Source organism: Sprattus sprattus, assembly GCF_963457725.1.
Source record: "Sprattus sprattus genome assembly, chromosome: 1".
Taxonomy (NCBI): Eukaryota; Metazoa; Chordata; class Actinopteri; order Clupeiformes; family Clupeidae; genus Sprattus; species Sprattus sprattus.
This window is the reverse complement of record NC_137920.1, coordinates 34344746-34357652: the sequence shown is the minus strand read 5'-3', so window position 1 is coordinate 34357652 and position 12907 is coordinate 34344746. Positions and strand designations below refer to the sequence as shown.

Sequence of the window (12907 nt, the reverse complement as noted above, 5' to 3'; positions counted from 1 at the left end):
TCACTCACTCGTCTGTAGGAAAGGAACCAAGACACACAGTGGCCTACCTTTTTTTCATGTAAAATATTCCCATTGACATGCAATGCACACTAATTTAAAGGAAAAAGTTATATAAAAACAATACAATTTTGATGTTGGTCCTACTGATGCAGAATACTGACAAAAACAGACCTCAACGGGTTATAGATGCACTGAGTACATAAATCAGTGAATCACAACTGCTGTAGTCTAATAGATTGTAAAGGAATTTGGACAATCAATTAGTTGCAAGGAAGTCTTGTTTCATGTCACAAACGGTCAGCTTCGATATGACAGGGATACAGAAATACTCAGATATATATTTGTAGAGGCTACATACTATCAGTAGCTGGATACTCCCCGTTGTAACAATTTAGGCCACTATCAGTGCCTGTACTTTGTCTCGGAAGCATGGTGACCTGTCTGAAGAGTAGATTTATTTAGAAGTGCATCAACAACGGAAACAGATGGCAGGGGCGCTAGCGAGCTCTCCTATTTGCAGAAGCTTTTGTTTTAAGAGATGGAGAGTTGCGAGTTCATACTTCTGCCTTCAGATAGCCAAGTCAATTGGACTGGAAGCAGCAAACTCCGTATCATAGCAGCGATATTACATGGTTAATAGTGCTACCTTTGTCTCGTTCACATGACGGAGTGTTGCCATCCCGGTAAGTTTCCTTTTTCTTCTGACTTAATTGTACTTTGCGGACTTTAAACTATAGCAGCAATTATTTGAAGAATAAAAAACACAACAGAGTTATCCGGTGATGTTCAGATTTTCGCTACTGTTGTAATGCTTGCATTGTTTTGTCATAAAAACCTGAACTCACAAGAAAGTCTTGTTTCAAGAAAACAAAAAAACTGTGACCTACACTGACAACTTAGCAAATGTACTATCGACTGGGCTTCCACTTTTCCACTGGACTTCATGTTATGGACTCAATTCTTCACTCGAAATAGTACAGCTGCTACGTTGCCTTAGGTCGAAATTTTGTGTTTTAGGGGATGTCATTGCCGTGGAGTCTGGTTAATGTACAGAGGCTATACTCGTATATTGATTGATCTGACTATTACAAGACGAGTTAACGTTGAACCTGGAAAGAATAAAATAAAGAATAGAGAGCAAGAGAGAGAGAAAGCTGTTATTATTAGTAGTTGTCCTTCACCTTAGAAACTCTTACAGCGGACATGATTAACTCCTTAAAGTTCACCTAATCAAAATTTCATGACTCATGATTGTACACGCATACCGAGCTGTGCATTTTAGCCGTGAGAGTTTATTTAAGAAACTGATGTTCTGAAGTGCTGACTATGAAGGGTTTCAAGTAGGCTATTGCGTATGGTTCTGGACACTTGCAACATGGTAGCAAAGAGCATGGTTCTACAAACAGTAACCTATGTTACTTTCCCTGCCCTCATGAGTGGGTTCACTCATGAGGGCTATTCAATTTGAATTAATTTAGCTAAACATTTGTGTCAATCACAGTGTTAGTATTTTTTCTTCCTCAATTCAGAGCCTGAATTCCATGACACTTCCACATCTGAATTCATATAGTCCTTACGGTAAAAACGAGCCCATTTGTGTGGCGTACCGAGCTACCTGTTCCGCTACATCCCTTTAAGGCTTCTTATGCTCCTGAGGGGGCGGTGGGCCTACACAGTCAACAATATTTCCGTTGGCAGAGCCTTATGACGGAAATGAGGAACATTTTTAATCATCATCTATCTTCGGACAGTGTGAAGCTGACTCAGCATCACCATTGCCCTGAATCCACGCAGGCGTTTTTTTGCTTATTGAAACGGCTTTTCGCTGTTTTTTTTTAAAAAGGGACCCTTCCTCTTCAACAAATGTCCTGTTTTGCAATATTCTGCACGGGTCATCATTCCCTATGAGTTGGTCCTTGGCTACAGGATATTAGCAAATGAGTGTACTTATGAATGAACAGTCCGTATTGTGTTAGAGCTTTAGGCCTGACACTTGTTTATGCTTAGCTCTTGACTAACTCTTGAAACATTATGTCTTGGTAGTGGACAGGGGGACATTTTGTTGGTGTGTTCTGTGAACATGAACCTTTTGGTATAATTGCAAGACAAATCGTGCCCTACAGTCTTTTGTTCTGTACATTTCCATGTTGCTATTTATTAAACAGTATTTAAACAGAGAGAACAATGCTAAGAAAAAGGGTGCAGTCTAGAATTATTCAAAACACTACCACTTATTTCCTTGTAAGAACATGTAAAATTGCTACTGAGGTCCCAGAAGATGTAATTCCTGTAGAACTCAGTTGAATGAAGTCGTCAGTCCACCAGTACAGGACATAATTGAGCCTTATAGGTTTTGATGGGGCATTATATGCTTATGAGCATTGTCTCATCGTGTGAACCCTATTTGTGTCCCTGGAAAGACAAATACGATTTGTGCATGAAAAGCGATCTCCCACACACTCTCTCGATGTTGCCAGTTTTCCATCATGTGACTCATTTGTTGAACATTTCCCAATATCCCTGTGCAGTTTTGACACATCCTATGAACTCTGTGGCAAGACCAAGGCCTACATGAAAGTATTGCCATGTCATTGAGCCTATACATTCGTTTGTACACACACACACACACACACACCGACACACACAGTCATAGACACTCACATTACAGAAACACACAACACACACACACAACACACACACACACAACACACACACACACACACACACACACACACACACACACACACACACACACACACACACACACACACACACACACACACACACACACACACACACACACACACACACACACACACACACACACAGACACTAACAATACAGACACACACACACACACACACACTACTACATAGAAAGACACACACAGACATCGACACTCACATCACTGACCAGGGGATTTTTCTTTTGAGATTCAGATTCATCAGCCTCAAGTGACATCACTGACCAGGGGATTTTTCTTTTGAGATTCAGATTCATCAGCCTCAAGTGTCTGCAGGTGATTGACCACCAAAGTTTTCCAGTTAAACAGGAGATCTCAATATAACTACAACAGAATGCATCTAATATGAAATGCATCACAGCATACAACATAGTTAAAACCACGGAACATTACATGAAAACCATGAACACCACTTGTAGGGTTCTAAAACTGTTAAGTAAACAAAAGTGGTTGTTTTGTAAAAGTGCTGTTCTGTGCTCTCTCTCTCTCTCTCTCTCTCTCTGTGTGTGTGTGTGTGTGTGTGTGTGTGTGTGTGTGTGTGTGTGTTTGCGTGTGTTTGTGGCTGTGCTTGTCCGTGTGTGAATGTTTTTGTGTATGTGAATGTGTGTGTGTATGTGTGTGAATGTGTTTGTGTGAACACTCCATCTTCTCTCAGTGTCAATGGATTTCACTGCAGCAGAGAAGCAGGAGATCGAGCACATAAAGGTTCACAAGCAGGACCTTTTAGATGACATACAGGTGAGAATCAGCCCCAGCTACTAACAGCCTTTCATCTATAAAAGAAAGATGTTTTTATAACATATCAGTTGGGTACAGCATAACACATAACAGTGGGCACCACATTTCCTGTGGGTCAGTTGGTAGAGCAAAAGCTAGCACAAAGGACTAACAATACCAAGGTCCTGATAAAATTCTCATTCAGATAGAAATGTGTTTATGTACTGTAAGTCTACTTTGGATTTGCTTAAGGCAGTTGCTTAATGTACCTTTAACACTACACAGATATGCTGTACTGAAATAACCCAAAACCTAACCTAACTGAATTTAATGCATCAATTTGATCAACTCAATATGTTACACTATACTGTATTGCAGTTACATTGTTGCCAAGTTACCAAGGAATCCTAAGTATGACCTTAAGTCTTGGTCTCTCACACCCACTGAGGTGCTGTCACTAACACCATGGTGAGTCAGTTGTACCCTGACAAATGTTCTTTTTTTTTTTTTTGCAGAAGTTGAAGATGGCCATTGAGAACGTGATGGCCGGTATTCAGGACTTCGAGTCCACTGAGGAGAGGTGAGTCAAACAGTGTACACGTTTAGAAAAACATGATTTGACCTGGAACTTTTGAAAGTGTTCTCAATTCTAAAACTACACACTAAGATGCCAAAACAAAGAAAAGTGCTCTAGTTGATTTCCAGTTACGTTTGCTGTGAAATCAGAGAGGTCATTACAAATCAACCCCTCAATAGATAACTATATACTTACACTTATATATACAGATCCTATATACGACATACTGCTGCTGCCTATGGCTTGTCACGCCAGGTCAATCATGTCGATTGCCCAATGTGGTAATTTCCTCTTTTTTTTCTCTCTTCACAGCAAACTTATTGAGAGGGGGAAGCAGTTGTCCAGAGGGAAGAAGAAATTCAACATGGATCCCAAAAAGGTGAGTTTAACAACAAGCATGAGCTTCCTGCAGCAAATCAATGCCAGTCTGAACATTTGCAGCAGGGCAATGCAGAAGAGCAAGGGCTTTTTCTAGTGGCTCTGTACAAATCTGTGAAGGCTTGACAAGCATCTCTGACATCACACAGTTTGGCTATGTGACTTAATAAAGTACCTATGAAAGGAAACAACACCTCACCTTCTGTGTGGTAGGTGGGGGGACGGAGTGGGGGTGGGTGGTGTTGGAGATGATTCGAATAAAGAAAGGGAGCGAATGAGAGAGTTGAAAGAGCAGTGAGATGGTGATACAGATTGCTCTAGAGACAGGAACCAAGGAAAACAACAAAAACACGGCCGACAGTAACTACATACCGTGTGTTCATCAGCGTGTGAATGTGTCTGTGGTCACAGATGCTTTGCGGGGAAGTTCGATATTTTACCACATGTTCACTGATGTGACTTCACAATTCATTCTGCATGCTCTACTGTCAACCTTGTGCATACATACAGAGAGATAGACTGCCTGATAGACAGACATACAGACAAATACTAGCTAAGTATCACACCCAACCAACCACCCACCCACACACACAGTCTTAAACTTGCAATGCATCATCAACTCCTCAGAGAGCAGCTTGTGTGCCCTTGACATTAGCCTGTCATGGTCAATCCAGGTCTAAATGGAACTTTATCACTCTGCCAGACCATGTTTTTGCTCGTCTGTGGTAATATTAGCATTGGCGAGCTCATGGTCACTTGCAGGTCAGACACAGATGTAAACGCTCCTTGTCTGGTGGTACTGGAAAGTGTTTGCCATGTCGGAGAAGGAGGAAGGGGTGGGGGCTGGGGGTTAAGGGGGTGGACTTCCTTAAAGTAACTAACCGGAAAGCGTCTATCGCATGCAGTATTATTTAAAGAAGCGGTTTTCAGAGCTTCAGCCTCTGTGGTTTTAGCTCACGTCAGGCAAGCATGAAGTCATGTCGCTTAGCAAACAATCCAAACATGCATCACGCTACCTTGGTAAATAAGACAGTTGCACATCGCAAGGCATGATGGTGAATACAGGAACTTAAAGTTGTAGATCGTGATTTTAATCCAATACATGTGCACAAAAAAATGTGGTGTTCCTACACACCTTTGAATATATATCAGCATGTTCGAGTCACATCGGGTCGTTTTTGACCTTAAGTGGCTTGCGTGCTTCACATTTACTAAAGTCAAAGCACTTGCTTTCCACTTAAAAACAGAGATTAGGGTTAGACATGACACATGTCATTCATGGCTCTGTTGCCACTTCCGACTTAATGTGGCTGTGTTTGAGGAAAAGGGAACAGAAATCGATCTGAAATTCACCCCAAATTAGTTGCCGGTAGAAGGATGTTTTTTAGGAAGTTACGGGCTTACAGATGGTGGCATGGCTGTAGCAGCACTACATATCATATGATGTCATTAGGCAACACTTCTACTTTCAAAGGCTTTGGTACTGCAGGGGGTAATTGCTTGGAAACACATCTTTTATTATTTTAGTTAAAGGTTGTTAGGCCATATCGGTAATGGCATTGAATTTGACCAGCCTCCAGATGAAGGTTAGCTTCATTGTATCCATTTTTTAAGTTTGTTAGTTGACCTAAATTTAAAGCTGACCGAAAAACCTCGATTAGACCTAAAAGGCCTTTGAGTTCCGTTTTATATATGTGTAGTGTCATTGAGCTTTGCCTCTTTTTTCAGGGTGTTAACTACCTAGTAGAGAATAAACTGCTGGAGAAGACCCCTCAACGTTTGGCTGAGTTCCTGTACAAGGAGGACGGCCTCAATAAGACTGCCATAGGAGACTTCCTGGGAGAGCGGTAGGCAGACGGGAGACATACTGCTTGGCCTGTTTATATTATTTAATAATTTTGACATTCCAATTCTACAAAAAGAGGGGAAACTTTCCCCTTCACTTTACCCAATTTTACTATTATTTCAGTTATTTTCATTATTTCGTTTATGTTATTTAACGTTTATTTCATTCCCTAAACTAAATTATATTACACTTAAGGGTAAGTGTGGGGCATATTTTTTGGGGGAATTACAATAAAGAGGGAGCTTAAGATTGTACTGATCATGATGATGATGGTGATGGTCACCACAGTGCTATTATTGATGATGATGGAAATGTTGACAATGACAGTATTTAGAAGATGCAAATCCATTTCTATATTAACCTCTGTTTTTATTGGCAATCTCCGGTACTAGTTGGGTTGATAATGAGTTTGTTTGTGAATTCTGCTGATTGTTCCAGTTTTGTGAATGACCTCAGTAAACAAACCTTTGCACTTTATTGTGACTCTACAGGGAGGAGTTGCACCTGCAGACGCTGAAGGCCTTCGTTGAACTCCATGAGTTCTCAGACCTGAACCTTGTGCAGGCTTTAAGGTGAGTGTCAAATCACTCTCACACAACTCACGCTAATCCGACACATCGACAACACATCTTAAATATATGTATATGTCTAGGATGTAAGTGTATATATGTTGTCTCCCAACTACAGGCAGTTTCTGTGGAGTTTTCGGCTCCCAGGCGAAGCACAGAAGATCGACCGAATGATGGAGACCTTCGCCACGCGCTATTGCGACTGCAACGCTGCCGTCTTCCAGTCCACTGGTAAGCCTCCTCGCCTAAACCAACGGGTTTGACAACTGACCATTTCTCACCTGCTGCTCCTATGTTAGTTAATGTTTACTTGTGATTGACCGTACACAAAAGGTCATGACATGAGACATGTGTCCTGCTGCCCAGAACTGTCATAAGACTAAAGACACAAGACAAGACCTTCTCATGCTTTCTAAATGAGATGCTCAAATATTTCCTCCTATGCTCACAGGAGTGGCATCCATTTTCATCGTACCGCATTGGCTGACCCTTTATATGGCACAGCTATCTTCTAAAGAAACAGTAAACCGCTGATTTCCTGCTAAAAACCATAACTGCATAAGAAATGCTAACATTCGCGTGTCCGGTCTCTGACCCCATGACAGACACGTGCTACATCCTGTCGTTCGCCATCATCATGCTGAACACCAGCCTGCACAACCCCAACGTGAAGGAGAAGACCACGCTGGAGCGCTTCTTCTCCATGAACCGCGGCATCAACAACGGAGAGGACCTGCCCAATGAGCTGCTCACGGTACGAGACAGATGGCCAATCACAGCACGACCTGACTGTTCAAAGGGAAAGGAGAGGCTCTCCTTGGGTGGCCACGGTGTATGAGCACTGAATGCTAGTCAAACGTTAAACAAACAAAACAGGGATAGTTGTAGCTATCGCTAGGCTGATATCATATCCAAGTTGAGAAGTGTATAGTCCTCCATACTTAAAGGTGAGGTCCATTATTGTAAACCAAAACACTTTTTGTCAAATTTAGGCTAATTGCTCCTCTGTCTGTTCTGTGTGTGTGCTAAAAAAAACTAAACTCAGGTGTTCGTACAGTCCTGGCTCCGTAAATGGGAAACAAAACAAAGTGGATTGGACCGAGCCATAAACAATCCCAGCCAATCACTACATTGCTTCAGCTGCACGGAAGGGAGGGGTGTAATCTGTTTGACTGTTCAGTTCAAATATAAGCCTCAGCAGAATTGTGCAATATTCCTTTAAGTTTAAGTCTTGGTTGCAATGACTGATTTGTACATCCTGACTGTGACACAAGAGCTTCAGAGTACCCTTCACGCCTAAGAGCTCCAGTAAGTCATGCATGAGTTATCCCTGCTGCCTTCATAAGTTTATTTTTTAAACCATTTATGCATATCTTTTGCATTCACCCAAAACAGAAACTGTATGACAGCATACGGAATGAGCCTTTTAAAATCCCAGAGGACGATGGGAATGACCTCACACACACCTTCTTCAACCCTGACCGAGAGGGCTGGCTCCTGAAAATAGGTGAGAACCCTCAGACGCACATTTCGAGAAGAATTACCCTCAGATGCACGTATCGAGATGAACTAACTTCAGACTCACGTTCCAAGCTGAATTAACCTCTATGCTGAGTGTGTGAGCCAGTCTCTAGTGCGAAGAAGTTGTGTTTTCTCATCTGGGAACGTCTGTTCTCTCCTGGTTTGAAGGAGGAAGAGTGAAGACGTGGAAGAGGAGGTGGTTCATCCTGACTGACAACTGCCTGTATTACTTTGAGCACACCACTGTGAGTCCTTGTAAAAAGACAATTATCTTCTGTATATATCTCTCACTCCATCTCTGTCTCTGTCCCTCTCAGTCCATTACTGCTTCCTCACTCTACACACATCCGTACACACCCGCGCACACACATACACACACACCCGCACACACACACACACACACACACACACACACACACACACACACACACACACACACTCACACACACAGAATCATTGAGAAAGTAGCAAAGAGGATACTGGAGAGCTTGAGAGTATAATGAAAGTCTGCAGAGCAATTTCTGACTTATTTCACAGCTGAGCTCACAGGTACTATTAGTTATGTTCCTTGTAAGCTGTCACTTCCCTATAATCTCAAAAAGAGAGGTAGATCCCCTGCAGCGATAACACACTGGGCATGCCTGAAATCGTCCAGTTGCAGAAGCTAAGCGATGTCGGGCCAGGTTGGTGATTGGATGTGAGACTTCCTAGAAATATCAGGCCCTGTAGGGAGGAAAGAAAAAAGAGAACTGAGAAGGGCTGGAAGGCTGAGAAAGAAGGACATTAATATGTAGTTATCAGTATCACTGTATCGAGAAACATGTGGAGACCTATCACACATCACAAATCACATACTGGAAAGCCTATTAGCGAATGCTGGGTTCTGATGTTCGGTTCTCTTGTTCGCAGGACAAAGAACCCAGAGGTATCATCCCGCTGGAGAACCTGTGCGTCAAAGAAGTTGCGTGCCCACGCAAACCGGTAAAACATCCTCCTCATAAAAGGGAACCCCGGAGACATTTTTAGCCTTAAGATTTGTACACACTTTAATTCTTGTAAATTAGTTCGGGTTTTCAGAGTTTAGAGGACTAATTTCCTATAAGATGAAACCGTTCCCTTTGGCTTCAGGACAAAACTAAACTTAAACTAATATGTTTCATAATTTCTCCACTTTTTTTGTCAAAGTTGAAAAAAACTGGCCTGTTTATGTGAACTTGATGTATGCCACTAGGTACTCCCTCCCACTTTCATTTAGCAGCTATTAGTAGAATTGAGGAACTGTAAACGCGATTCATATGAACATAAATATAGATACGGATGTATAGCTGTAAACTGAAACTAGTTCTCTGTGCGCAGTACTGCCTGGAGCTGTTCCACCCCAACAGCAAGGGGCAGAAGATCAAAGCGTGTAAGACAGAGACAGACGGACGGGTGGTGGAGGGGAAACACCAGTCCTACATGATCTCTGCAGCCACGGCCGAGGAGCGGGACGACTGGATAGAGTCTATCAGGTTGGTGTGTCACACGCACACACATACTCACACTGACACTCACACTAACACTCACTCCTCCCTCCCTCCCTCCCTACCTCTCTCACTCACTCACTCGGCAACCCACCGACACACACTCACACACACACACACTCTCTCAAACACACAGAGCCATAAACATTGCAGAAATATAGACACTGTGACGCACATTCAAACATGTATTAATAGATACTGAATGATGATCGGTGCAATGTGCAGTGCCGTGTGGTGATGTTTCTGTGTTTTCCTGCGTCTGCTTCCACAGAGCCAGTATAACCAAGGACCCGTTCTACGATCTTGTCTCGGTGCGCAAGAGGAAAGTCATCAACCAGGCCGCCCAAGACTGACAGCTCCACAGTGGCGGTGCAGCATGGGAAATGTAGTTGCTCTGGGTTAAAATGCTCAGTCTGCTTTGTTGAGCATGAAGCAGTTAGTTGGACTTCGTCAAGGAAACAAACACAAAAACAAACAAACAAAAAAAAGGTCTCTAACTGCCGGCTTTTGGTCACTTGCCTTTTTTTGGTGACATGACATGAAGGATAGGTTTACTGTATGTTTGTCAGCAGCCTTACAGGAAGGGCTTTGTTTATCAGGTTGACCAATGAGGAAGCTGCGTGGGGGGAGGGGGAGGTTTTGTATTTTCATAGATACTATCGTCAGCTGTGGTGACTGACCCAGTGCTCACCCTCTGAACTGAACCTGAGTTGGACCTGATAGTCAACTGGATGAACGGAACTGGAAGCACAGCCCTGGAGGTCAAAACTCTGTGCATAAAAAATGTCCATCATCAGGAAATGGAGAAATGTATATTTTTGTGAAGTAGACACTATGCCTCAAAAAAGACTGAATCAGTTTTTTGTTTCTCTGCAGCGGGCTAAACCTGGGACTGTCTAGGGTGGTAGCGTCTTTATGCTAACCTACAGTTTCCTGACCGACTAAGTTAATGAGAAAATATCATGGCATGTTATAAAACACTGGTACAAGCCATGAATGGTGGAGCACTGTCCTCATGACACAGAGGCACGCTAGTTGGTGAATCTGAGTACATGTTGATAGTGTCGGGTACATGTTGATAGTGTTGGTCGGTAACCTAGTGGGAATGCCTGGTTAGGTCTTCTGAAAAGAACTCATGTTATGCAGGATTACAGCACAGTCGTGCTTTGAGCTCAAATACACCAGGATTTTTTCTGTATGATGTTTAAATTAACAGAGTTTAACACCATTGAAGTGCTAATACTCTATGCAAACTAAAGATGTTTCTAAAGTAGATCCAAATCTACTGTGGAAGCTTCACTGGTCTTTTGTGTTTTGCCATGGGTATTTAAGTTCCATGAATATCTTTTGTAAATGTTAAATATTGCCATTGTAGTAGTTGTTCGACTTGAGTAATGATATTGTATCTGGGTTGGAAATAAAATGTTGTTGTAGTAAAGAAATATTTCATTTGGTTTTGGGAAATAAGTATTTCGGTCAGGGGCTCCATCAGTCTCTTCCCTTTATACAAGATAAAAGTCAATATTATTTACACATCATTAATCTTTTCATTTGACATTGCAAAACAAACATCACATCAAATATCACACCAGGTTTTTTAGAGAGGCACTCCTCTTTCACCGCAGACCTCTAGCTCTGCCGTTAGTTTATCAGATGCACAGTCACACACACCCCGACACACACACACACACACACGCCCTGTCACCACAAAACACTCCACATGCAGCTTGGGCACTTCCTCTTTCTCTCCTGGTTTTCATGAGAACTTTGTCCTGTGGCTTCGAACGTGCAGATTATAGCGGGGTCTACTTTTGTTCTACTACTAATGCTATACCAGCAACATTACATCTCTGTCAAAATCACTCATGCCTAAACACTGATGTGGTTATGCATTGCGTGTCGAATAAACATGTATGTCAGTGTTCTGTTAGAGAAGAAACAGGGGGCTTATTACTTATGTTCACATACTCATTTGACAGGTTGTGGTCTGTAAAAAGTTGAACTAACCATAGTAACCCACTGACCCACATAAGAACCTGACTGTAAGCCCTCAACCAAAATGCAATCACAAGCCCACATGGTTCCTTCCAGTTCCACCTTTATTACTCAGTCGTTTATGGCCCTTTGACTGATGTCATGTGCACGCCTTTTTGCCACGCTCGGATGATTTGGAACGGGACCTTGCCATTTTTGTGCTACATTTACTTCCACAAAGGGAGGGTGTACTTCAATACTGAATACTATATACAATTAAGTTCACACGCGGCCAACAGGGTTCTCATAGGATGTTTGTGCTGATGCCTGGATCCTTTGTGTGAGCAATGTTTTTAAAAACTAAAGGGAACCATAGATTCTAGTCTGCGACATTAACCTTGTAAACAAACAGATTCACTGAATGGGGGGTGACTTACACCTTTCTAGTTTCCTTTGGGTGCCTCTGTTTCCTGTGTGTGCGCTCTCTACTTCCTGATTCAGTGTTGCACACAACCGTGTGGTTCCGCTCTTGAGGCTAAACCGTAATGACACACCCTGCACACACACACTCTCCCTGCACAGACACACACACACACACACACACACTGCACACACACTCTGTACACACAATCCCTGTCACAGAAGGTAAGATTTGGGGAAGGGGGGGTGTGTGTGAAAACAAATAGAGAGGAAGACAAAACTGACATCAACCGAGAGAGAGAGAGAGGGGGGGGCATATGTGTGAGAGAAAGCTGCATATAAACACTTGCTTGCAAGTGAATCCATCTATGCTTTACCTGATGTTCTCTTTACCATCCACTAGGGGTCAGTCTTCCCATGGTAATGTTCACATGTAAGTTTTCACAAAGGCAATCCTGAGTTCAACAGACTTCAAACATTTCAAGTTAAAAAAAAGAAGCCAACAGATTAAGGCTGCAGCACCGGCTGCTGAGATAAGATAAACACAACCTGGTGAACCACAGTAAATCACAGTTAATCAACATTCAAATCAACAACCAGTTCCATGTTTAAGATAAAAAACAATCGGATCTGAATGTT

General features: G+C 42.4%; 1 protein-coding gene across 1 annotated transcript; it reads left to right on the top strand.

Annotated features, from left to right (window-relative positions):
• Window positions 1-661: 661 nt before the first annotated feature.
• LOC308363627 (cytohesin-4-like) lies at window positions 662-10227 on the top strand (the record flags this gene model as incomplete). The annotated part of the gene is made up of 13 exons (XM_080836445.1): window positions 662-683; window positions 3399-3481; window positions 3976-4040; window positions 4350-4416; window positions 6144-6262; window positions 6753-6833; window positions 6949-7061; window positions 7436-7584; window positions 8226-8337; window positions 8520-8596; window positions 9261-9332; window positions 9708-9868; window positions 10152-10227. 13 exons carry the CDS (start codon window positions 662-664, stop codon window positions 10225-10227), a joined length of 1197 nt encoding a protein of 398 aa, XP_080692571.1.
• Between the last annotated feature and the right edge of the window lie 2680 nt (window positions 10228-12907).